This window comes from Cebus imitator, unplaced genomic scaffold (genome assembly GCF_001604975.1).
Source record: "Cebus imitator isolate Cc_AM_T3 unplaced genomic scaffold, Cebus_imitator-1.0 Scaffold189, whole genome shotgun sequence".
Taxonomy (NCBI): Eukaryota; Metazoa; Chordata; class Mammalia; order Primates; family Cebidae; genus Cebus; species Cebus imitator.
Window position 1 is genome coordinate 1,688,663 of NW_016107504.1, and position 26,059 is coordinate 1,714,721.

The 26,059-nt window shown below is 38.9% G+C and overlaps 1 protein-coding gene across 1 annotated transcript in view; it reads left to right on the forward strand.

The window, feature by feature from the left end:
* The first annotated feature begins 9,381 nt into the window (after positions 1 to 9,381).
* Positions 9,382 to 26,059, forward strand: part of VSIG1 (V-set and immunoglobulin domain containing 1) — a 31,689-nt gene continuing 15,011 nt past the window's right edge. Inside the window, exons 1-2 of the mRNA XM_017546465.2 lie at positions 9,382 to 9,629; positions 22,285 to 22,448. Of these exons, the coding sequence (XP_017401954.1) occupies positions 9,581 to 9,629; positions 22,285 to 22,448 (213 nt within the window). The 5' untranslated portion in view covers positions 9,382 to 9,580. The remainder of the gene's footprint in view (positions 9,630 to 22,284; positions 22,449 to 26,059) is intronic.

Here is a 26,059-nt window from a genome sequence, read left to right on the forward strand (position 1 = left end):
GTGAGATCCAGGGCAGGTTTGCAGCTCTGTGAAAATGAAGGGCCTGAACTTGTTCTAGTGCTTTTAGGTCACCTCTGTGTGTTAATGCTTTCTGCATGGTGGGCCACCTGAGTTCTAATCCTGGAAGTGGATCTTTTGTGACCCTCCTCGTGCTACTGCACCCAGGTGTAAACACAGCTGGGCTACTTATTGAGAAGCAGTGCAGGTAGTGGGGTTTGACTAGAGCCCCAATGTCTCTTCTCCTAAACGTCTCCTTCCACACTGCATGTCCTGACATTCCTGTCATTAGTCATTCCCCACAAAGGTGGGAGACCGTCTCCAGGGGTAATGCCTAGGAGCCAGCAGGTCTGAATGCCTGCCCTGCCCAGATGGGGCTCAGTCATCCTCTTGGAGAGCAGAAAGGAAAGGCATCTCTCCAGAGGGGTGTGACACAGGAGCTGAGACTGTTAGAAAACCACTGGGGGAGGCTCATGTGGAGCTTACTACTGAGTGTCCCCGAGCAGCTCCAGATCACAAAGAGCCAGGGGAAATTAGAATGCTTACAGCCTGAAAAAAGCCTTAACAGATGAGGGCTCTGGAGAAATACTTAGTCAATCTCACGGTTTGGTTTAGGGCTAGCTGCTGTGTAAATAATTCTTCAGATGTGGATTTTTTAGATTGTGAGGCACAGTTGAATCCACTAAACAAGCAGAAAAAGGAGGACACAGTTTATTTGTCTGGCAACTCAGAGGAAGGCTACACATTCTTGCTTCGCTAATCTCAGCTCTGGCCTTCCCCCAGAATTGCTGCTGCAAAGGATTGTGGGAGCCCTAAGTCCTCCTTCCTATTAGAAGGGCTGAAGTGGGCAGGAAGAGGCAGTGGAGGAGGTTTTGGGGATGGGAGTGCTTGTACAGCCCAGTGACCCAGCACCTCAGGTCAGGGGGACCCTGGCTAGGAGAGGAAGGCAGATATTTTCTCTTGAATTCTAAGACAGCATCCCGTGAACTCAGTCAGGTCTGGGTTCCAGACCCAAATTGCTTCCTTTATAAGCTCTCTTTGAAAATATAATGGCATATTAGGATCCAAGATGTTCCTCTGACTTTAAACTAGGAGTCACAAGATCACACAAAGTGGGCCAGGTATAAGCAGCAGGGAGTGGAGGGAGTGTGGAAGCTGGCAGCAGCCACTGCTCTGATATCCTCAGTTGTTGACATGGTGTCATCTGCCTGGATGGCCACATCTACCAGGTGTTCCTTTTTTCGATAGATCTTTATACAATGATTTTAGTAATTTCCCACATTTCGGTGTTGACAATGAATTACTTTTGCATGTATACCACAAGCATATCGAGAGCACTTACTATCTGCAGGCACTGTTTAAAGCACTTCACAAATAGTAACTTAGATAGTTTTGTATAACAATCTTATAGGTAAGTTTTATTATACCTTATTTCGTGAATGAGGAAAATGAAGCACATAGAAATTAAATAATTTCCCTAAGTTCTCCTGGCCAGTAAGTGGCAGAGCCTGGGTTTAAAGCCAAGCTGCCCGATTCTATCGTCCATACACTTTGTTGCTAGGCTATGCTGCCTCTCATTAAAACCAAAGACAGCAGAAACAAAACACTTACAAAACATGTGCAAAACACTGTACAGGACTAAAACCAAACAGACAAATGAACAATAATAAAAAAAAAACACCCAGACCTTTTATTTGCTTCCTCTGATTTAAACCACATAAAACAGAATTTGCCATCTTTGTCATTTTCTCCTACTTTTGTGTCTACTTTCTACAGCCCTTCATGCCTAACTCCCATCTTAACAATTGTTGTTGTTGTTGTTTTTAGATGGAGCCTTGCTCTGTTGTCCAGGCTATAGTGCAGTGGTGTGATCTTGGCTCACTGCAACCTCCGCTTCCCGGGCTCAAGTGATTCTCCTGCCTCAGCTTCCCAAGTAAGTGAGATTACAGGCATGCACCACCAAACCTAGCTAATTTTTTTGTATTTTTAGTAGAGCTGGGGTTTCACCACATTGGCCAGGCTGATCTCAAGCTTCTGATCTCAACTGATCTGCCTGCCTCAGCCTCCCAAAGTGCTGGGATTACAGTAACAATTTTTTTTTTTTTTTTTGAGACAGAGTCTTGCCCTTTTGCCAGGCTGGAGTGCAGTGGCACTATCTTGGCTCACTGCAACCTCTACCTCCTGGGTTCAAGCAATTCTCTGTCTCAGCCTCCTGAGTAGCTGGAATTATAGGCACTCACCACCACGCCCAGCTAATTTTTTGTATTTTTAGTAGAGGCGGGGTTTCACCATGTTGGCCAGGCTGGTCTCAAACTTCTAATCTCAAGTAATCTGCCTGCCTTGGCCTCCCAAAGTGCCAGAATTACCGTAACAGTTCTTTTTTTGAGACGGAGTCTCACTCTGTCACCAGGCTGGAGTGCAGTGGTGCAATCTTGGCTCACTGCAACCTCCACCTCCCAGGTTCAAGCAATTCTCTGCCTCAGTCTCCTGGGTAGCTGGGATTACAGGTGCCTGCCACGACACCCAGCTAATTTTTGTAGTTTTAATAGAGAGGGGGTTCATTTACCTCTCTGAACTTCATTTTCTTCATCTGTAAAATGAGGAGTATAACTAATACTTCCTTTATATGATTATTGCGAAACATAATACATAAGAAATGCTTCAGCCAGGGCTGTCATCTAGTATGTCATCAGCATTTGGTAGCTCTTATTACTATGTCACAGGTACCATTAATCAGCTTGGGTATCTGTGAAATGCTTCAATTTCTTGGATTCAAAAGGATATCTATTTTTTAGGGTTAATTCCACTCAGGTATGGGCATTTTTAGAAAGTGTTGGGTAGGACCGGTTGAAAAATACAGGGCACTGCCATCATAGAAATAGACTGTGGTTTTTTTGTGGCTCCGGTCAAGCTTAACCTCTTCAGAATTGAACGAATTGGAGTCGAGGACCTCTTTGTGTTGAATAGGGGTTGGGAGAGGTGCCACTGCACATACATGTGATTTTTTCCAGGCAGTCTCTGACATGTGTTTGTACAGTGCGTCAACACAAATTGCCTAGGAGTAGGCTTCCCCAAACAGTTTAATGTACATAGTACGTTGATTCACACTATCAGTTAACATAGAGTTCCTGGTACTAACCCTCTCCAGCCTCCCTACTATCACTAGGTAAGCAATCCCAGGCTACTCAACACAAGCTGACTCATACTTATTGTTAAAACACAACTTGCAAAAAGAGAACTTTCTGCATGGTTCTTCCCTCTAAAACAGGAAACAACGACATTCCAAATTCAAGATGACAGGAACCGCCATGGCCCTCCTTAAATGCACCCTTGAAATTCTCCTGCTCCACAGTCTTACTGAGGCCCACTTCTGGCACTTTTCTGGAGGCCTCCGGAGGACTTCCAGGAAGGTGTCCAGAGGGCACATTTAGGGACTGTGTGGTCACACTACGTTCATCACTGAGAAATATTCCTGTCCTTATGCATGGGGATGGCAGGGAGAAGAGGGACTTTCACTGCATAACAACATCAAAGAATTCACTTGAGTTTCTCTTACTGTGAGAATCCCTAGTCTGAGACTCCCAGCTTCTTCGTTTAGAGAGCTGCAGAATTACGTGCTGCTTCCTCTTCTTTTATGGTTTCTAAAGTAACTCAGTCTTAATATGGAATAAGAAAGTTTGTTGTTGTTATTGATGGTGATGATTATATGATTTGGGGCTTGTTTTTCAACAAATATGCCAGATTATGCACATCCAAATGAGGGTCACCCCTCCAAAGAGTCACTTTGAAAGATCATGAACTTGAAAAAGTGAATTCGCCAAACATCTCTTAAATACTTTTTATGTGCCAATACCAGGCCAGGTCCTTAAAGCCACAGTAAGTTAACCATAAATTAAGAGCACATGCTCTGGAGCCCACTGACTTGGGCTGAGGTCCTGGCCCTGGTGTTTATGTGATCTTCTGAAAATCCCTTTCTGAGCCTCAGTTTCAGAAATAAGGTGGCTTCTGAGAAGTGAAACCTTGATCAACCATAGCCATACTTGTGAGGAGGATGACCAACAGCCATTTCGCTACTGGGAACTGGTAAAGCAAGATAAAAATACCTACTCACTAGACATATACAGTAAAGAACAGGGAGAGGGAGCCAGTAGGTATCATCCACTGAAGAGAAGAGAACACTACCTAACTGTACGTGTGAAATAGGATATGGGCTACATAAGGGGAATATCTGAGGTGAGTTGAGAGGAATGAGAAAGAGTCCTGAGTCTATCCTTTGTTATGTATGAGATTTCTACAAATTGTTTAATTTCCCTGTGTTTCATCTGTCTCACCTAAAAAATGGAGTTAAAACTACCTATTTCATAAGGCTGTTGAGATGATTCAATGAGGTAATGTGTATAAATAACTTAGCACAATACCTGGCCCAAAACAAGCACATGTGCATATGTGCATGTAAAATCACTAAAACCCAGTCCCTAACCTCCTTAAAAGCTTGCTGTCTTAGAGCCACACAGAGGGCCAGTACATGAACAGCTAGGACATACACTTCACCTGCTTTTTTAGGGATGGGAGTTTCAGTGTGTTGCTCATGATATCCTTAAACTGGGCTTCAGTTGTCTTTCTGCCCCAGCCTCCTGAGTAGCTGGTACTACAGGCACATGACACTGTGCCCAGCTTACTCTAAGTGTTGTGTGAGAGGTATCAAATTGTGCTGTAAATGTGAGATCGCATCCTGTAGGGATCAGTAGACAATCCATGGAAGAGTGAACAATTGTGGTGAGTCTCCCGGGATGAGTAGAATTTTTGACAATTAGACTTAGTGGGGTGGGTAATCTAGGAGAAGGGAATGGAATTGCCTATATGAAGGCACAAGGGTGGAAAAGTGAGGATACATTCAGGTAACAGAGAGTATTCAGTTTTGTCTGGAGACCACTTTTAAGACTTCTGCCAGCTCTGACATTTTCTTGTGTTGTTACAAATAGAAAATAGACGAGACAGGCCAGTTGGGTACCAGTTAAATGCTAGAATAAAATGTTTATGTCTAAGGAAAAGGATGATGAGGAGTCATGGAAGATTTTTTAGTATAAGGATAAAATTTGACTTTAGGAAAACTAATAATCTGGCAGGATTATAAAGGATGAATGACAAGTAGGAAGTTTGGAGGCCAGGAGATGGTCTAAGAGGCTACCGCAACTGTCTAAATGAGAGATAACAGGGGCTGAAGTGTGGCAGTGTGGCAGATGAGATGGAAAGGAGACGGACTGAAGAGAAGTTTCAGATCTATCCTCAGTAGGAACTGATACTGGTGTAATAGTGGGTGACTAAAAGTACAAGTCAAAGAATACTGCAGTGAAGGGCTATTATAATGAGGGCACCAGCAACAGTGGTTGGAAAGTGGCACAGGTTTGCAGGTGTGGGGAGAGAGAGTGATGTGTGAGGTGGAATTTGAAGTGCCAAGGGCCCCCTGAGAGGAGATGTGTGGCAAGCAGTTGGAAAAAGTAACAAAGACTCAGTGACCCTGTGATTGCCCAAGGGGTTCTCATTGTTCAACTCCTACTTATGAGTAAGAACATGCAGTGTTTGGTTTTCTGTTCCTGTGTTAGTTTGCTGAGAATGATGGCTTCCAGGTTCATCCATGTCCCTGCAAAGGACATGGTCTCCTTGTGGAAGACAGTGTGGTGATTCCTTAAGGATCTAGAACCAGAAATACCATTTGACTCAGCAATCCCATTACTGGGTATATACCCGAAGGATTATAAAACATTCTACTATAAAGACACATGCACACGTATGTTTATTGCAGTACTATTTACAATAGCAAAGACTTGGAACCAACCCAAATGCCCATCAATGATAGGCTAGATAAAGAAAATGTGGCACATATACACTATGGAATAATATGCAGTCATAAATGCCTTTTTAAAAGTGGGCATGTGCCGGCCTAGTTGAAGATTCAACAAGAAGAGCAGTATGGCTAGAACAAAGTGAGAGGGGAAGTATGTATAGTATGATCATCTTTATGTTTAAAAAAAACCTCCTCTGTGTGTGTGTGTGCGTGTGCATGTGTATATGCATAGAAAAAGGTCTGAGAAAAATGCTAAAGTCCTGTTGCTTCTGAGCGTGGGTAAGGGATTACATGTGTGAGTGAATGAATGGGACATTTTTCCTCTGTATCCTTCTTTGTCCTTTGAAACCCATTTGCTATCAAAATGTATTACTTTTGTAATTTTTAAGTTAAAAAATGAGGGAGAAATCAGATACCACATATTTCTGAAAGTTCCCAGGGAAGAATCCTGGGGGCAGTAGCATATTTGTTGCATTATAATCACACTGTGCCTCCGTAGTGTGATAGGAACAGCTTCTAATGCATGCTATGGTGACCTTGGGAAACACACAGGGGAAAATTTTGAGCCTCAATTTTCTTATATAGAAAATCTAGGTAATACCTGACTTATTTATTGTATTGGAAAGTTGCAAAGATAAAATGTAAAATTGGTTTGAAAATTATAAAGCTCTGTAAAATGCAAAGGATATTTAATATTTCACATCCTAGTTAATGGCCCACTCTTTAAAGTAATAGTTCATAACCTCAAAATTCAGGTTCAAGCAGAGAATTTAAAGTCTCTTTTAAAATTTGTTGTAACAGAATTCTTCCTGTCCTGGTTAGGTCTTACATAGCAACGGTGTAGATATCTTAATTATTCTGGAGTGTTTTGTGTTTGCATAAGATTTTGGTGCAGATGGGTTTGGGCAATATCCTTAAACCATACCCTCCACTGCACTCAACTTAGGGCCAAAGAACTTGGAGATACTAAATTAATTAGCAAGCTCTTACTTAGCACCTACTTTGTGCTTTGTAATCCCCTGTGGGTAGGTGACCAGACACCCAGGTTTGTCTGGCACTGTTACTGTTTTTGCTGTCTTTCCCATGTAATTGCTAATAGTGCCCCTTTCCCTCTCAAAAGTGTCCTACTTTTAATGATCAATGGTCACTCTACTATAATCACCTGCAGGGTATGGAAGGAAACACAGGAAGACTCTGGCTTGCAAATGCCAGACTTACAAGTTTCTTTCCCCATCCCACCTCCTCACCACTGGAAATGTCAGTATTACTTCTAGGGAGGGGACATTGTGAAAACTGTGGGTCTTTTGGAGACTTGTTGGACTTAGAAGTCAAGGAAGAACCAAGCCTGAGAAGAGGTGGTGTGGAGCTCCAGAGGCCCACCCTACAAGTTGTCCTCCTTTGCAAAATCTTCTCCCTCAAACTGTTTCTTTATTGCATTGCCTAATCCTTCTGGTCAGAGATTTATTTGAGGAAAATAAACATTGTATTTTTAATAGCACAAACAGGTTGGGGAATGTTCAACGAAAGTGATTTTTTTTCTTCTCCTGACATGGAGCTGATGTCTGCATATACAGGGGAAAGAGAGTGTTTTTGGGAGAAAGAGGGATGAAAAGGATAAAGTCATTTTGGAGCATGAGGTATTCTGGGGAGTGAGACTCCCCTTAGGGCAAACTAAGGACCCAGAGGGCCAGGGGGCCATGAAGGTAGGAGGCAGAAGGGAAGGTGGATGTCAGAGACATACAATAGTTATTTGGGAGAAAATACTGACTTGTGCACAACTCATTATCTTGGGAAATGAAAGGAACGTACTTTTTCTGTCACCTGCTGTTCCTCCTCATCCTCCACTGCATTATATAGCCCAGTACACAGAATCGAAGCCAGTGCTAGATTATGTGCTACATGCCTGACAGTGAGACTTGTATTATAATATTGCTTCTGCAGGAGTTCTTGGGTCCAATCAATGAGTTTATCACTACATCTTGGGACACACTCATTTTAAAGTTGGGAACTGCCTTTATAAGACATGATCCCTACCCTGGAGGAATTCACAGTCACTAGATTTAAGAGAGACCAGTTAATAAATAGGAAACTACTGGAGAATAATCAATTGTCAGCTGTAGGATATTGACTTTAAGTAAAATGCAAATTTATGCTAGGGGTGGTATGTCAGTTCATTAGAATTCTCCCATAGGACAGTGTGACTGATCTATGCCAAGAATATCCTTGGATAGTAAGAGGAGGAAAGAGAAAATACTAAATAGTGATGGAAGTCACCTGGAGCCAACGTTTGGCATCAGACATGAGCACGGGCAGGATAAGCTTCGAGGAGGAATCAGGCCTGATGGAAGCAAAATGGCTTTCTAAGAAGCAGTGGGACATTGGCATGGCTAAAGTAAGATGGGGTCAAACATTTCCTGTAAATTGAAGTTCATAAAATATATAACTTGAAACTTGTACACATTTCAGGTGACTGAACACTTTGAGGCAATAAATCTTGACATATATTTTCAAGGGCACGATTTAATGTGGCTAAAGTTCAGATGAGGTGAGGATCAGATCTGGGAAGAATGGGAATCCATATTAAGGACTTTGGATTTGATGAAAGAGTCCATATATGGTGTTACTGGAAATGTTTCATTAGGGCTGGAACATTGGCCTGCAGCTGGCACACAGGATGAAGGCGGAAGAAGTCAGGGAGACCACTTAGGAAGCTGCTGATAGGCCAGGAGTGAGGAGCTGAGTACCTGGACCAAGAGGGAAGCAGTAGCAGATTGGAGAAGGAACACATCTGAGAGTCGCTATTGAGTTGGAAATGATCGGACTTAAAAATCACATGGGATGAGCCAGAGAAAGTCCTTAGGTTTCTCCGGGTAACTTAAGCATAAAAGAAACACTATTAGAAGTTCATGTTCCCATGAAACTTCCTTACCTGTGGAGTCTCCCATGCCCTCCTGGTGAACCTCCATTTCTAAGGAAACCCTATAGCATCTATTGAATAACTTAATTCTGCAAAAATTCAGACTTCTCCAATGGAAGCCTTTAAGCGTATATTCACTAACTTAATTTTGCAAAATTAGGTTAGCAGATACGTGCTATAAGGTTTCTAACTCGAGAGACAAGACTGTAATTCATTCTATTGCTAGTTTTGGTGGAGGGTAGTGACAATTGCCAGCGGTTCAAAAAAGAGTAACATGTCCGGAGTTTGTTCACACAGAAATGAATAGTTTTTAACTTCATAACCCCTGTGCCCTTCCTGTGAACCTCATCTCCACAGGAAACCTAGTACCAATTTACTAACTTAATTTGTAAAATGAGGTTAGTGAATCAATGCTCTAAGACTCATGGAAATATTTGAAATTAATTAGCATTGTCAGCTTTTATTTGCATAGACTCCCTTTCAACTGTATCCCTCAGCCCAAGTACAACTTTTTAGTAAGATTGATTTTAAACAATGAGACTTAGAGAATCTGTGTACAAGGAGTTTGAATAATTTAAATGCGTGGGTTTATTATTAACACAGCAGCAAATATATCAAGGAAACACGCCCCATGAAAAGTGTTTCAAAGTAACACAAATCTGTTCTGAGAAAGGTCTATACACAGTAAGGAAGCCCAAAGAGGCATATTTGCTTGGCGATGCCCAGCAGATAAGCCTGGCAAACCTTGCTGTGATTGAAGAAGCCAATTTGAGGCTCAGCCTAGTCCAGGCAAGCTACTGGCACCTGCTGCTCTCCACACAATGGTGTTCGCATTTTGGAAGGTCTTTCTGGTCCTAAGCTGCCTTACAGGTAAGGAAAGGATCTCCGAACTACCAAAGATAATTGGAAACGAAATTTCCATAATTTCGTTAAGATAATTTAAATAAAAATTGCATATTTTTATATATAATTTTCCTCTCCTGCACTTCAAATGAATTGTGATTAGTATGCTGAGTGAAATAATTTTCAGAACTCTTGCTTAGCAGACATATGCCATGCTGATATTTTAGGAGGGCAAGCCCATAATGCAGTTGTTTTATGGAGCTTCTGAATGGAAATTTTCTCAGAAAAAATAATAGTTTATTTCTTTACTTAGTTTGAAAGATGAACAAATGAACTTACTCAGAAACCAAAGCTTGTGCTAGGGATAATTTTGTCTCTGTTTTACTTACTTTAGTGTTTCCTTTAAGTTCGGTGGTTGACTTGCCTTGCTCCGTCAGGCAGAGCCTGGGTTGGAGGGCCTGCCCTGGCTTACACGTGGGAAGAAAATAAATTTACCAAGTGCTTTACTGGCTAATATTTCTTAGGGAGTTGTGGTTTTCCAATCTTAAGACTGTATTTTGGAAAATATGTGAGTGAGTTATGGTGCACAATATGGGTGATTTTAGGTGTCTGAACAGAAGAAAATCAATTTTGGAATCAAAATACTGATGTTAGTTATATCTCCGAGAGATCACTAATTCCAAAAATCCCTTGGCTAGTTTTTTCAAATATCAGATACATTTTGCATCTGTTCTTGTGATAAGTTAGGTCCATAGTAAATGCAATAATATTGTTTATCCAAAACAGGATTTTTTTTTTTTTTTTTTTTGAGATAGAGTCTTGCTCTGTTGCCCAGGCTGGAGTGTAGTGGTGTGATCTTGGCTCACTGCAACCTCTGCCTCCCGGGTTCAAACAATTCTCCTGACTCAGCCTCCTGAATACCTGGGACTACGGGTGCATGCCACCACACTTGGCTATTTTTTTGTGTTTTTAGTACAGACGGGGTTTCACTATGTTAGCTAGGATGGTCTTGATCTCCTGACGTCATGATCCGCACATCTTGGCCTCCCAAAGTGCTGGGATTACAGGCGTGAGCCACTACACCTGGCTTAATATTACTATTAGTAATATTAAGCAGTCATTAGAATAAGGTTTACTAGGCATATTTAATGACATAAGAAAATGCCCAGGATATAATATTAAGTGAAAAAGCAGGATACACACACATGCCTAGAATAAATTACTAGAAGGTTATATACTAAAGTGCTCATGGTGGTTGCCTCTGGGTGATGGGATTATAGATTATTTTAATTTTATTCTCCAGCTTTTCATACTTCCTGGGTTTTCTACAAAGAACATTATGCTATTTTTGTAATTAGAAAAAAAGTGTTACTTATCAAAATGATCTCATGTTTAGAAATAGTTCTTTAAATGTTCATTACTAAATGTTTAAGCATAGATGTTTTATGGAATCAAATATCACCAGAAGGCAGACTGCATTTGTTGAGTGACCTAACTAGGCCCTAGAGCTGGAAACACGTGTTTCTATTTTCCCTTCTCCTCAGGAATATTCATTTAAATTTAACTTTAGTTATGAAAGTTTTGGTCTCTTCATAAAGGGTTTCCAGTCATTAGCCAGTTGGGTTGACACCTGGGCCTTCTGCATCAGCCCTCTAAGATCATACCTGCTTCCCTATGAGAGACCTTGCCCTGGCCCATACTAGACACAGGGTTTGGAAAGGTTGTAAGAACAATTTGTTTGTTTGCTTACTGTACGTAACATACATGTAATTTTTACTGATTATAAATGTAATGTACGATCATTATAGAAAGGTTGGAAAATATGGAAATTTAAAATAAAATAAAAATCATCTGTAATTTTACCACTCAGATTTGGGTGAATTATCATTCTTTTCAGGTGTATATATTACATTTTAAAAATTGGGTTTACTCCTTGTATACTTTTTTATTGTTTAAAAAATTATTTAGTATGATGTCAGGATCTTACTGGATTGGGACTTTTAGAACAAGGCCCAATCAAAGTGACCAGTAAATACTTCAGAGTGTTTTTCTTAAGTTCCTATATAACTTGTTTTGTTGGTATATAGTGTACACTGTATACCTATACATGTATTATCTTGTTGGCCCAAAGCAAAATATGGTAGTGTCAGTACAGCAAATTGTGATATGATATATTGTCGTTTTCTGTGCTTACATATGTATTGAAGTCAAAGAAAGGATCACTTTAGTGGTTTACACCTGTCATTAGCAGTGTTCATCAGTTGATCTGGACAACCAATAATGTTTCCTTCAATGTGCAGTTTGATGTTCTTCCTGGACTTGTTTTGGAGAGAATGTCACTTTTTGGTGTTAAGCATGGTGTCTAACACATAGTGGGTGCATAGTAAATGTTTGTTGAAATAATGAATTACTTTCCCAGATTCCAAACATTCAGACATGATTTTCATATACGTAATTAAAATCGATTTTGGTATAACTAAACAGGATGGATTTTGATTAAATCTAAATATTTTCAATGACTTCTTAGGAATTCTTAGGTTAAATTCTAATTCAAGAAAATGAGTTTTAATCAAACTGTTTTTACTACAAAAATTTTATGCGTATCATTTTAGGTACTTATAATATGTATTAGTCACCTCTTAGAAAGATATGTTAATGTGGGTTTCATTTTCTGGAGGTATATGCTATGCATTTTAAAGCAGTAATATATTTGAACTTCAAGTTTGCAGTCAAATCCAAAAAAGTGAGTAATCATTTGATTATACTATTTCCTAACTCAAAATGAAGCAATTATATATGAAGTTGCTGGAAATTAAATCACTTCAAATGCAGTAGATTAAATGTGGCTATTTGGGGGATATTTTGCTGTAGTATATTAGGAGAATAATAATCCTATAAACAAAATGCTTTCCACATTGCAGGCATTAAATAAATGAATGAACAATCACTACCAGAACAGAGGACATTTAAAAATATTTTAAAATGCTGATTAATTTAAGTGTGTACATCTTGGATTATTTTTCTTGAATAAGAAGCTATGGTTTTTAAAAGAGTTTCAACCAAATATGCCTTTTTGTTTTGTGTTGTTTTTCAATTTCGTCAGGTCAGAGAGGGACATTGCGTTCTTGAGTTTTGTTTAAATCAGATACTAATCTTTATTTTGCTGTTTATTCACAGTCCTGTTAATATAGAGATTTTTCTGACTTATTCAATTTTTAAATAATTTCTTAACTTAGAATGACTTAATCCAAAGGAAGAGAACTTTTTTCCCTGACACTCACAGAATCACCTCCAGTTTAGGACCAAATTTGCANATAAAAATCAGTAGTTGTCCCCTTCTATGTGTGCACAGTGGGAAGAAAACACAGACAAATAGCATGTGATCTAGACCTGCATTGTTCAATACGGTCCACATGTGGCTATTGAAATTTAAACTAATTCAGATTAATGAAAATTGTAAAGTTAGTTCCTCAGTTTCTCTAGCCACATTTCAGGTATTCAATAACTCTGTGTGGGCTACTGAATTGGATGGTGCAGAGACAGAACATTTCCATCATCACAGAAAGTTCTGTTGGACAGCACTGGAAGGATGAGCTCAGAGGTTTTAAGTAATGTGCATTAATTGAATGATGTGACATTTTAAAAAGGCTTATCTGGAAATATACAGCTTTTAGCTCTGAAGTGTATCATCACTATATCTTGGTTGGATAATGTCTGAAAACCATCTTTTCTTCAGAATTTAATTTGTTATGATGCTAAAAATTAAGAATCTGGGCAATAAAATAGTCTGGAGGTTTTGCCTTGCCAATTGTTACTTATTTACAGGACAATGTGTAGTACCTAAAAAAAATATTGTCTCACTTTAAAATTTGAAATTACCATCCTAATTCCAAGGTGATATTATTAAACTTTTGCAGATTTATATATTTTCTATATTTAAAATGTTAGAAATGTTTGAATCAGATTTATATTTCCCAAATCCCTAATTTTCTTTCATCTCCATTCTGGTCTGTGCTATAAATGGCTTCCTGCTACACTGACATGGCAGAGATTGTGTCTGTCGGGTTCATTACCATTTCCCCAGTGTTTAGCACTGTTTGTGGCACAAAATGGGTGCTCAACTGGTATTTGTTGCTAGGCTCTGCAGCCTCTTCCATGGCTTGACTTGTGTGACTACTGTGTGTACTGTGGCATCAAGTACTTTTTCTAAGAGTGGCCTCCAAAGGAGGTTTGTGGGGTTTTGTATATTTGTTTGTTTTGCCTTACCTGTTCATAAATTGTCACCCTTAGCCAATCTCATAACAGATACTGGGTCCCATACTAGAGAACAAAAATTATGGGCAAGTGATATCTGTAAAATCTCTGTTTTTAAGGAATAGGTCTGGGAATGTTAAGGGCTACCAAATCCCTAGTTTTATCATTTTTATTTTGGACACTTTAAAGACATTTGGAAGTCATCATTTAAACTCAGCCAGAGATGTGGCTAACTTCCAGGAGAAATTAAATGGGCTCCTTGAGGGTGGGAGGGAACCATCTTTCTCCAATGAAGTTTTTGTTGGAAAGATTAACTGCTTTCTGAAAGCCAATTTCCTTTTTGGAGGAGGCATTATGGAAACCAGGAAAGCATGGGGTGGAGAATATTGGAAGGAGGGAAACTGTATGGAGATAAAAGTGCTGCATTTGTGTCTGCATTCAGGCACTTTCCTTAATTTATCAATACATCAGTTGCCATGTAAACAGTCAGCTTCTCGCAGACAAGCAGCTGGACCAGGTGGCCTGGCTGTGACAGAGAACAGAGATATTGAATCCAAGAAACCAAGAGTAATCAGTGAAATGGTTTGCTTTTCTCTTACTTTTTAAAAATGTTTGTAAATCCTTTACATTCTTTTTATCTGACTGCTATCATTAAATAAGAAAAATATGAAATAAAGAAGTCTTTGGGTATACAAAATTGGGAAGATGGACAGAAATTAGTCCCTCTGTGCAAGTTCCTCTGGGTCTCTCATAATTTCTGTATCTTCCTCTTCCCACTCCCAACTCTCTACCACCCTCTATGACCCTGCAGGCAGCTAGGGCAGCATAGAGAGCATCGCTTGAACTTGACTTTCTCTTCCAGTGCTTGCCTGCCAATCCTATGTCCCTTCTTTGAGAAACTTCATAGTCTTTGACATTGCAATGGATAACAACCAGTTAATCAGATGAGCTAGTGACTCTATAGTGCTCCCCAAGGTGCCATCTCCTAAAATAGCCCTTTGGAAAGTGCTCATATAGAACTGAGAATTTTAGTGTAATGGCAGGCTGGATTTGGGTAGGAAGCCCTTCAGTGGTCCTCCAAATCCTATGGAAAGCTCAATTACTTTACCTTTCTGTAAAGCCAACAGTTCTCAAAATTTGTGGTCTCAGGACAATTTTACACTCTTAGAAATTGAGGGAGATTTCTGGTCTGGACATGTGGTACAGACCTGTTTTTCATTGTTTCTCCCTGCTAAGCACAAGTATGAACCCTGGAAATAATGCAAAAGACAACCAGGGGAAATCTCTGAAATGTGGTAAGAAGAAGGCAAACTGCTTTGGGACCCAGGGAAAAACAAAGAGCAAGGGTATCCTATGTTTCCTACCCAGCAGATGAAAGGGACCTAGTCTCAGCAATTTCTGATACGCAACCTAACAACGGAGGGCAGCCCAGGTAAGCTTACTCCTCCCTCAGAGTCCCTCTGACAACATCAGGTGGGCCCAACACCATAGGTAAGGGGGGATCTTCAGAAACCTCACCAACAACAGTGGACAAAAGAAGCATTTGCCTTCTCCCTGGGCCTGAGATGCCCCACTTTCATCTAGAGATATCGAGGTGGGAAGGTAGAACAGACAAGGGGAATAAAGTGATGGCAAGTGGCCCAGTCTGGGAGGACTCTGTCTTAGTGGGTATATGACTATCCTTGCCTACCCATAGAGACACCAATAGTGCAGGGTGCCAGTAGAAATGTCTCAACATACCTACCTCCACTGAGAGACACCTGGAAGCCTGACCTAGGGAAACCTTTCTGCTCCTTCAGGCAATATGATCTGGGACAAATGTCAGCTTCAGTGATACCAGATAAACCAAACAAAGAAAAACAATACTGAAAATTAACTGCTGTTAGAACAACAGACCACAAAAGTAAGCCAACATCTGCGTGTGAAGCATAAATAACGTGATTGACTGCAAAAATAAAAAGAAAATGTAAATAAGAGTTTCTTAACAAAGTAGACAAAATGTTCAATCAAAATTCATCTGTTATACCAGAATCAAGTAAATCACAATTTGACTGAGAAAAGGCAACTATTGCCAACATTGAGATGAATCGGATGTTGGAATTATCTGACAAGGATTTCAAAGTAGCCATCATAAAAAAAAAAAAAAAAGGAAACTTCCAGAAAAGGAAAAGAAGTTATAAAAATATAATAAAGAAGGAAATTCTGTCATTTGCTACAGCATGGATGAACCCGGGAGATATTATGCTAAGCGAAGCAAGCCAGACACAGAAAGACAAACACCACATAATCTCACTTATATGTGAGATCTAAAAGAGTTGAACTCAGAATTAGAGTAGAATTGTTATCAGGGACTGTGGCTTGGAGGGAGTGGGGAATGGGGAGAAGTTGACAAAAGGGTACAAAGTTCCAGTTACACAAGAGGAATAAGTTTTTAAGACCTATTGTGCAGCAAGCTGACCATAGTTAATAATGTATTGTGCATTTCAAAACTGCTAAAAGAATAAGATTTCAGTCTACACATGGGATACAGTGTACACTGTTGGGGTAATGGATGCACCAAAGTCTCAGAAATCACCACTAAAGAACTTATCCATGCAATCAAACACCACCTATTCCCCAAAAACCTATTCAAATAAAGAATAGATTTTAAATGTTGTGGTGACTCACACCTGCAATTCCAGCAATTTAGGATGCCAAGGCAGGGGGACCATTTGAGCCCAGGAGTTCAAGAACAGCAAAAAAAAAAAAAAAAAACCCCAAACAAAAAAAAAAAAAAAAAAAAAAAAAAAAATAGCCACCCATGGTGGCATGCACCTGTGGTCCCAGCTGCTTGGGATGCTGAGATGAGAGAATTTCTTAAGCCTGGGAGGCAGAGGTTGCAGCAAGCTGATGTCACACCACTGCACTCCAACCTGGGTGACAGAGTGAGACCCTGTCTGAAAACAAAACAAAAAAAGAGGATAAATATGTGAGGTGATGGATATGTTAATTAGCTTGATGTAATCATTCCACAGTATATACATATATTAAGATATCACATTGTAGCCCATAAAATACATGCAATCATTTTAATTAAAAATAAAAATTAAGTTAAAAACAAGAATTTTAAAAAATACAGACTTCACAATTGTCTACCATTTTTCTAAACACCCTTTTAATCTACAGGTTCATTCTCAATTTTCTTTTCTTTTCCCCTTGGAATTCTTTTTTGAATAAAACTGGCTTGGTTGTCCCCTCCCCTGAAAAAACAAATATAAATTATAGAACTGAAAAATAAAATAACGAAAATGAAAAACTTGCAGATGGACTCAATAGAAGAGCAGAGATGACAGAAAATAGAATCCATGTCTGGTGAAACTATCTTTCAGGTATTAAGGGGAAATAATTAACTTATCAGTTGAAGGAAAACAAAAAGATTTGTTGATAGCAGACATACTGTTAAAAAATAGCTAAAGGAATTTCTTCAAACGGAAAGTAAGTGATAAAAGGGCAATCAGAAAGGATGAAAGAACAACAGAAAGAGCAGAAATGTAAGTACATAAAATAGACTATCTTTTAACTCATGAGTTCTATAAATCATATTTGATGATTGAAACAAAAATTATAACACCATTTTGTACTCTATACTATGATATTTAAAAGTGGGCAAGGGAAAGGAAACTAAATGGAAGTAAGGTTTATATACTTCAATCAAAGTGGTAAAATATTGATATCAGTAGACTCTTATGACTCATATATGAATATTGAATACCCAGAGAAACCACTAGGAAAATTCTACAAAGATATGTATTTTAAAACATCAAATAAGTCAAGATGGAATAATAAAAAATGCTCACATAACTGCCAGAAAGGCAAGAAAAGGGAAACAGAAGAATAAGAACTAAAGGAAACAAACAAGAAACTAATAATAAAATAGCAAACAAGAATTAATGTATCAATAATTACATTAAATGATTACATTGGATGTGAATACAACTACAGTAGTCCCCTCTTATCTGTGGTTTTACTTTCTGAGGTTTCAGAAACCCATGGTACAGTACAATAAGGTATTTTGGGAGAAAGAGTGTGAGTGTCTGAACACAATCACATAATTTTTATTCCAGTATATTGGTATAATTGTTCTATTTATTAGTAGTTATTATTGTTAATCTCTTACAGTGCTTAATTTATAAATTAAACTTTATCATAAGTATGTGTGTATAGGAAAAAAAACATAGTATGCATCGGGTTCAGTACCAGGCATCCACTGGGAGTCTTACAATGTATCTACCTGGAATAAGGGGGAACTACTGTATATGCTACTCACAAGAAACTCACATGAAATTTGATGACATAGGAAGATTGCAAGTAAAAATATAGAAAAAGACGTACCATATAAGTATTAATATTTAAAAAATCTGGAGAAGCTTCATTAATATCTGATAAAGTAGACTTCAGAGCAAAGAAAGTTAAAAGAGATAAAGAGAGACATTACCTAATGATAAAAGGATCAACCCAGCAGGAGGATATAATGATCTTTAATGAGTACACACCAAACAACTAAGTCTCAAAATTCATGAACAAAAACTGATCAAGCTAAAACAAGAAAGAGGCAAATCCCCAGTTATAGTTGGGAACTTCAATACCCCCTCTCAGAACTGATAAATCTACTAGACAGAACATCAGTAAATACATGGAAGATCTGAAAAAGACAACCAACTAACAGAATCTAATTGAATATTTTTATGATTTTATATTGATTTATTCATAATGGTTTTAAATTATATCTCTATGTATAGAACACTCCACCCAACAAAAGCAGAACACACTTTTTTAAGGCACCTACAGAACATTCACTGAGATAGATCATGTGCTTGGTCATAAAAAGAAAACTTAAACAAATTTAAAATAATTGAAATCATACAGAGTATATTCTCCGACCACAATGCAATTAAACTAGAAATCAGTAACACAAAAGTTCCAAATACATGGAAATTAAACAACACTCTTTTAAATAATCAATGGATCAGAGAGAAAATCTCAAAATGAATTTAAAAAAATACATAGAACTCAATGAAAATGAAAACACAACGTTTTGAAACATGTACCATGTAACTAAAGCAATTCTGATAGAGAAATTTATAACATGAAATGCTTACATTGGAAATAAAGAAAGGTCTTAAGTCAATAATCTAAATTTCTACATCAAGGATCTATAAAAGAAGACCAAAATAAACCAAAACAAGCGGAAGGAAGGGAATACTAAAGAGCTGAAATCAAAGAACTTGAAATAGAAAAATTATAGAGAAAAATAAATGATAAAAAAATTACTTTTTTGAAAAAAAATCAATAAAACTGGCAAACATCTAGCAAGACTAATAAAAAGAGTTAAGATCCAAATCACTAATATCAGAAATGAAACATGGAATATCACTATAGATCCTGCAGTCATTAAAAAGATAATGAGAGAATATTATGAACAACCTTACATTCATACATTTGACAACTTAGAAGAAAGTGACCAATTTCTCCAAAACAGCAAACCACTAGAACTCATCCAATATGAAATAGATAATCTGAATAGCTCTATAACCATTAAAGAAATTGAATTCATAATTTTAAAAGCTCCTATAATAGAAATCATCAGGCCTAGATAGCTTCAGCAAATAATCCTAGCAAAGATTCAAAGAATAATTAAGATCAATTTTACACATTCTCTTCCAAAAAATAGACGAGGAGGGAACACTTCCATCTCATTTTATGAGGCCAGTATTATCCTGATACCAAAACCAGACAAAAACAGTACAAAAATAGAAAACTACAGGCCAATATCTTTCTCATGAACCTTGACACAAAAATCCTTAGCAAAACACTAGCAAATTGAATCCAACAATGTATGAAAATAATTATACACCATGACCAAATAGGATTTATTTCGGGTTTGAAAGGCTGGTTCAACATTCAAAAAGCATTCAGTGTAATCCACCATATCAACAGACTAAAGAAAAAAAAATGATCATATCAACTAATGCAGATAAAGCATTTGAAAAAAATCCAATACCCATTCATCATTAAAACTCAGCAACTTAGAGGGTGTATTCGTTTCCCAGAGCTGCTGTAACAAATAATTGCCACAAACTGGGTGGCTTAAAGCAAGAGAAATTAATTCTCTCACAGTTCTAGAGGCCAAATGTTTTAAATCAAACTGTTGGTTTCTTCTGAAGTCTCTGAAGGAGAATCCGTGCCATAAGTCTCTCCTAGATGGCTGCTGGCAATTCTCGGTATTCTTTGGACTGTAGATGCATCGTTCCAGTCTCTGCTTATGTCTTCACAGAGCCTTTCCCTTTGTGTGTCTCTGTGTTAAGGCTCCCTCTCAATTTTTTGGTAAGGACAGCAGTCATTGAATTTAGGGTCCACTCTAAATCAATGATGATCTCATCTCAAGATCTTTAATTACATCTTCAAACACCCTATTTCTAAACAAGAATTTACATTCACAGATACTGGATACTGTAATACACAGTATTACATGTAATTTAAAAAATGTAATACACAGATACTGTGAATTACATTCAGTATCTACATACACGGTGTTACATACACAGTATCTGTGTATTACATTCACAGATACTGGAGGTTAGAAATTGGACTTATCTTTTTGGGGGACATGATGCAACCTGCTACAGAGGAGAATTACCTCAACTTGATAAAAACACCTACAAGCAACCTGCAGCTAACATTGTACTTCATGGTGAAAGACTGAACACTTTTACCCTATGATTGGAAACAATGCAAGGATGTCCACTCTCATCTCTCTTATTCAATGTAGTACTGGAAGTTGTAGCCACTGCAATTAGGCAATGAAAAGAAATAAAAGGCATACAAATTGGAAAGGAAGAAATAAAACTCTGTATCCCCAAAAGACTTGAATCTAGATTATATAGAGAACTCTCAAAACTCAATCATTAAAAAACAACAATCCAATTAGAAAATGAGCAAAAGATATAAACAGATATTTTGCTGAAGATGTACAAATGGAAAATAATCCCATCAGAAGATACTTAGCATCAGCATTATCTATTTGAGAAATGCAAATTAAAACCACAATGATTACATTACTTCATACCTGCCACAAGGGCTAAAGTAGAAAACTGTGACAATACCAAATGCTGACAAGGATGCAGGAAAACTGAATCCTTTTTGTTGGGAATGTATAAAGGTACAGTCACTCTGGAAAAGAGTGGGGCTGGTTTTTAAAATAAAATTAAATATGCAACCAGCATATGACCCAGCAATTGCAATCTTGGACATTTGTCCAAGAGAAATAAAAATGTATTTTCATGCAAAATCTATACCTGAATGTTCACTGGAGTTTATCCAATACCCAAAAACTGTACAAAGCCCAGATATCCTTAAATGGGTGAATTGTTAAACAAACTGTATCAGATATATATCATCAGGTACTACTAAGCAATAAAAAAACAACACACTACTGATATACACAGCAACTTGGATGAAATTTTAGATAATTATGCTGAGTGAAAAGAGTCAATTCCAAAAGGTTGCCATGATTCCTTGTATATAACATTTATGAAATGACAGAATTTTTGAAATGAAAGACAGATTAGTGGTTGTCCATGGGGACAGGAATGGGGTGCAGGATGGAGGTGAGTGTGATTATAAAAATGTCAACATGAGAAGTCTTTGTGGTGATGAAACTGTTCAATCTCTTAACTGTGGTGGTAAATCTACACAAATCTACACGTGATAAAATATACAATTAAATGTGCACGTCGACACACACAAGAGTACATGTAAAACTGGAGAAATATGAATAAGGTCGATAGGTTTTATCAATGTCAGTATCCTGGTTGTAATATTATACTATCGTCTTTCAAAATGTTACCATTGGTGGGAACTGGGTAAAGTGTACATGAGATCTGTCTTATTTCCTAGAACTGCATGTGAGTCTACAAATACATAAATAAAAATTTCAATTAAAAATTATTGAGGACCCCTAAAAGAAACTATATGTTTTGCCTGAGATTTACCTGATTTTAAAACTAAAAGCCCCACATTCAAGGAATTCCCTTGGTACTGGGAAAACTGGATCAGTTGTTTTCTATACTGACAGACAGTTTTGGGTCCCTGGACAAGACTTTAAGAACCTGTGTAAGGCTGCCCTTAATACAGAAGAAATTCTCAGTTCAGTGTTATTACCTCACCATCATCTAGAATTTGAGTATCTTCATATGACAATTTGTTAGAAACTCCCCTCCCCCTACCGCAGTGAGCCCCAAGAAAGCTCAGCTTTCCTGCATGGTTTATTCTGCCTTCTCCCCCTCACCTTAGATTCCTCAAATAAGATGTCTTTGTAAGTGTTTTGTGATGAAACAGTGTAATCAGAATGTGAGTATGTACTAATTTTTTTTGATGATTATCTTTTCAGGTCAGGTTAGCGTGGTGCAGGTGACCATCCCACACAGTTTCGTGAATGTGACTGTTGGATCTAATGTCACTCTTGTCTGCATCTACACCACCACTGTGGCCTCCCGAAACCATCTTTCCATCCAGTGGTCTTTCTACCATAAGAAGGAGATGGAGCCAACTTCCGTAAGGACACTTTTCCTAAACCTTTCCCCTTTTGTAGTTCTGACTGAAAACTGTTGGGGCCAAAAGAATGCGAAATGTGCAAGAATGGTATGCCAGGGACAGCAGTGGCAGGAATCTCAGATACAAAAAGTTTGAAGAGAGCTGTATAGGGAAGATCATCATCTAAGTGACTTGACTCTTGTCTTCTCTTCATATTTAGTTATAATCCATTATCTCTGGTCTGTGTAGATCAACATCAAGTGTATCATGTATTTTAGAGAGGACAGGAATGGTCCTTCTCATAGGTGAAATGAGCAGTAATTCTGATAGGGCTCCCCCTCCACCTTTATCTCCCATTATTTCCAGAAGAACTTATTCAAATACAAGCCCTGATTGATCTGAAGATCTCTGCCAAATTTAATATCTAGGATCTGGCTGTCAAGTGAGCTAGCTCACCGAGCTAGACTGAGGCATGACAGTTTGAGACTTCCTAGATGGGTGAAGAAGGGCCATAGTAGTGATGAACCCTGGGTAATCAAGAGCAGCCTGAGGATAGAGGACAGAGGATGGAGTGGGTAGGTATAGGGTGTGGGGGAAGAGGTTGCCAGGAAAGGATGGGGTGAAAGTCAAGAGAGGAGAATGATTTCAACATGCAAGCTGCCTATTCCTAGGTTTCCTTCATCAGGCCTTGAGGGAAATTCCTTCTTTAGCCCAAGGATTAAAATTGTATACTCAAAAGGGTGTGTGTGTGTGTGTGTGTGTGCGCGCACGTGTGCATGTGTGTGTTTGTGTGTTCATGTACATGTGTATGTGAGCACATATACCATGCATGTCTACACATATTCCTTGAGGGAACAGGTCTGTGGTTTTCATCAGGTTCTCAAAAGGATGCATGACCCCAAACAGAGTTTAGAGAAGAGACAAGTCAGTGTGGTTTGAAATAGTTGGATGCAACTGAATTGGGCCTTGAAGGAAAGGAAAGGTTTTGATTAGTAGAAAGATAGAAGGAGAACAAGTTGAGGGGTTGGGGGAAGCCTAGGGGTCAGAGTGGAGAAGAAGGAAGGCATTAATTTAGAGGAGCCACATGTTGGCCAGTGTCACTTTAGCCATTACAAGTCCTTCAGAGGTGCTGAGTCCTCTGTTTACAAATCCTGAGTGTTTAGCAGAAAACACTGTATAGGGAAAGATTCCATCAATGCCACTCTCTAGTCCAAGTTAAACCATTTTGCGCAATACTGGTTACCTTGGACGAGTATCTATATCACGCTGTTCCTCTCTTTAAAATATGGTAGATCAGGAATACCCATGGGGAATCAACTGACACAATGCATGTGAACAATATAAAGCGCTATAAGTTGTATCCCTTGTAAAGACTATTATGATTATCATCCACAGCAGCACCACCACCAACAGTGCTCCTACCAGTTTCCATCATCCAAAATGTCCAAACCCAAGACCTTGCGTGTTGCAGTCAACTAAGAAATTCTTGCCTTCTTTTGCAGGCTGATAATCACATGTCCTTTCTTCCTTTTTAAAATTCAATTTCCTGGCTAGTCTTTTCAACACATTGTTTATCTGCAGGCTTCAAATCCATCTTATTTTGCCAGGAGAGGCTGGATTTAGAGAGACCTTGCCAATGTATTTTGAAGTGTTTTCTGCTTGATACTCAAATCAAGATGTTCTTAACTGCCTGAAGGCTGGGCAAGGCCAGTCTCAGTTCAAAACCACACATTTTTATTTATGCCTCCTCTGACACTGGAATTTGCAATGCTACCTCTTGGTTGAACTATGTATCTAATGAGGAACTGGGAGGGAGCTGCACAGCCAAAGGATCTTGTGACCAGCAATGAGCTTTTTCTATATGGGAAAGGCAAGGGAAAAAGATATGGTGATTGAATTGAGCCCAGAATGTTTCTTAGAAGCACCTTTAAAAAAAACCTGTTAACAAATATTTATTGAGTATCTTATTTACTTGCCATTTGCTTCATTCTTCAAAACGTCAGGTACAGGTAGGGCAAGTAATTTAAGATATATACTTTTTTGGAATGTCCACATCAAAAGATGGCCTCTGCACTGAGCTGCTAGATCTGGCAAAACATGCTCTCTGATCTTAAAGCTGCATGATACCTGTGTTACGCCTGTGTCTTAGCCACATGGAAGACAAGCTTTTGTGTTTTTATTGCTCCCACAGCTTGGGAACAATAACAACCATCCCCTAAAAAGGCAAATTTTATCCTCCTTCTATTTTCCCATCTTGCTTTAGCATACCCTAGCCAGATCCCCATTACAACCATCTTTAGCTCTCTACTTCTAGAGAACTGGAGTCCTTCCCCTGTCTCCTCATATCCTGCTTGCATGGGCTTCTCACTGCTTTGCCGGATGAGTAGTTTTGAAGCCCTAGTGAAAACCACCTGATGAATGTCAGTTCTTCTTCTTGCTGTGCCACTTAGCTATTGACTGGGTGATCGTAGACAAGTCATTTGACCTTTCAGTTCTTCAGTTTCCCATCTTTAAAATGGGGCTACTTACCTATCTCATAGGTTTAATATGAAGATAAAATGAGATAATGCTTGTGAAGCACTAGGAAATCTTCTACCCAGTAAGCATTCAGTGAATGCGAGCTTTTATTTTTGGCATCATCACTTACAAAATGGTGATTTTGCAAAATACCTGTTCCCACCATACCCCTGGTGATCTAAAGGGACTGAGTCATGGGCACCAGGGAACCTAGCTCAAGAGGTTACACTTGAACAGGGACAGGGCTCTTCAGGGCCATCTTAGCCCAAGATCAGCTTCCAGTTCCACTGCTCACCAGGTCCATGTGGCTAAAGGCAGGGCCCAGGCCCATTCTCCACCTTCTTCTTATGCCTGAACTGAGAGCCTGCTCAATCAAGAGGTTGCAAACATCCTGTGTGGAGGTGGTATTTTTCAAAATGGGATTTGGCCTCCATTTCAAGGCTGTTTCTTCTTTGAGCGCATTCAAAATTCTGCAGAGCGTGTTGTGTGTTAATCTAGGGATTGCTGGTGGGACATTTATAGGAGGATAAAAAGATTGTTGCACTATTAGATGATTCTGTGATTTATGGGACTAAAATGTTGCCAGGCATCAGTGGTCACACAGCGATTCAGTTCAACTCCTGGGTTGATGTGGCAGTATACTATATAGCATTCAGCTCTCAGATCCACCCATTTCTGCTCAAACACAGCACAGCTCGTGCCTCAGTACTGAGGGTATGGAGGAAAAGGCAGTCAGTCAGTGTCTAAAAATGACGCATGCAAGAGACGCTCGGGGAAGATGTAGCTGGACCTCTCAGGTAAGAGCGCTTATTGGTGTACTACTGGACTTCTTCATTGTTCAGAGACTCCAGGGCACTGGCACCAGCTTTAGGAATGGGATGGGAGGGTCTGACTTTGGTAACAATCTAGGTCAGCACAAGCCCCTGACAAAACTGGGACAGTCTTGAGTTTACCTTGAGTTCTTCTGCCTCTTCCTAAAGACTCAGGACCCTATTGCTGCTCTGATAAGGGGAGTGGCCAACTCTTTCCATAGTCCCATAGTCTCTTTCCTGAAATAATTGTGTTAGATTTGCAACTGACTCTGAGGCCTGGTGTTCCTAAATACCCAGGGGCTA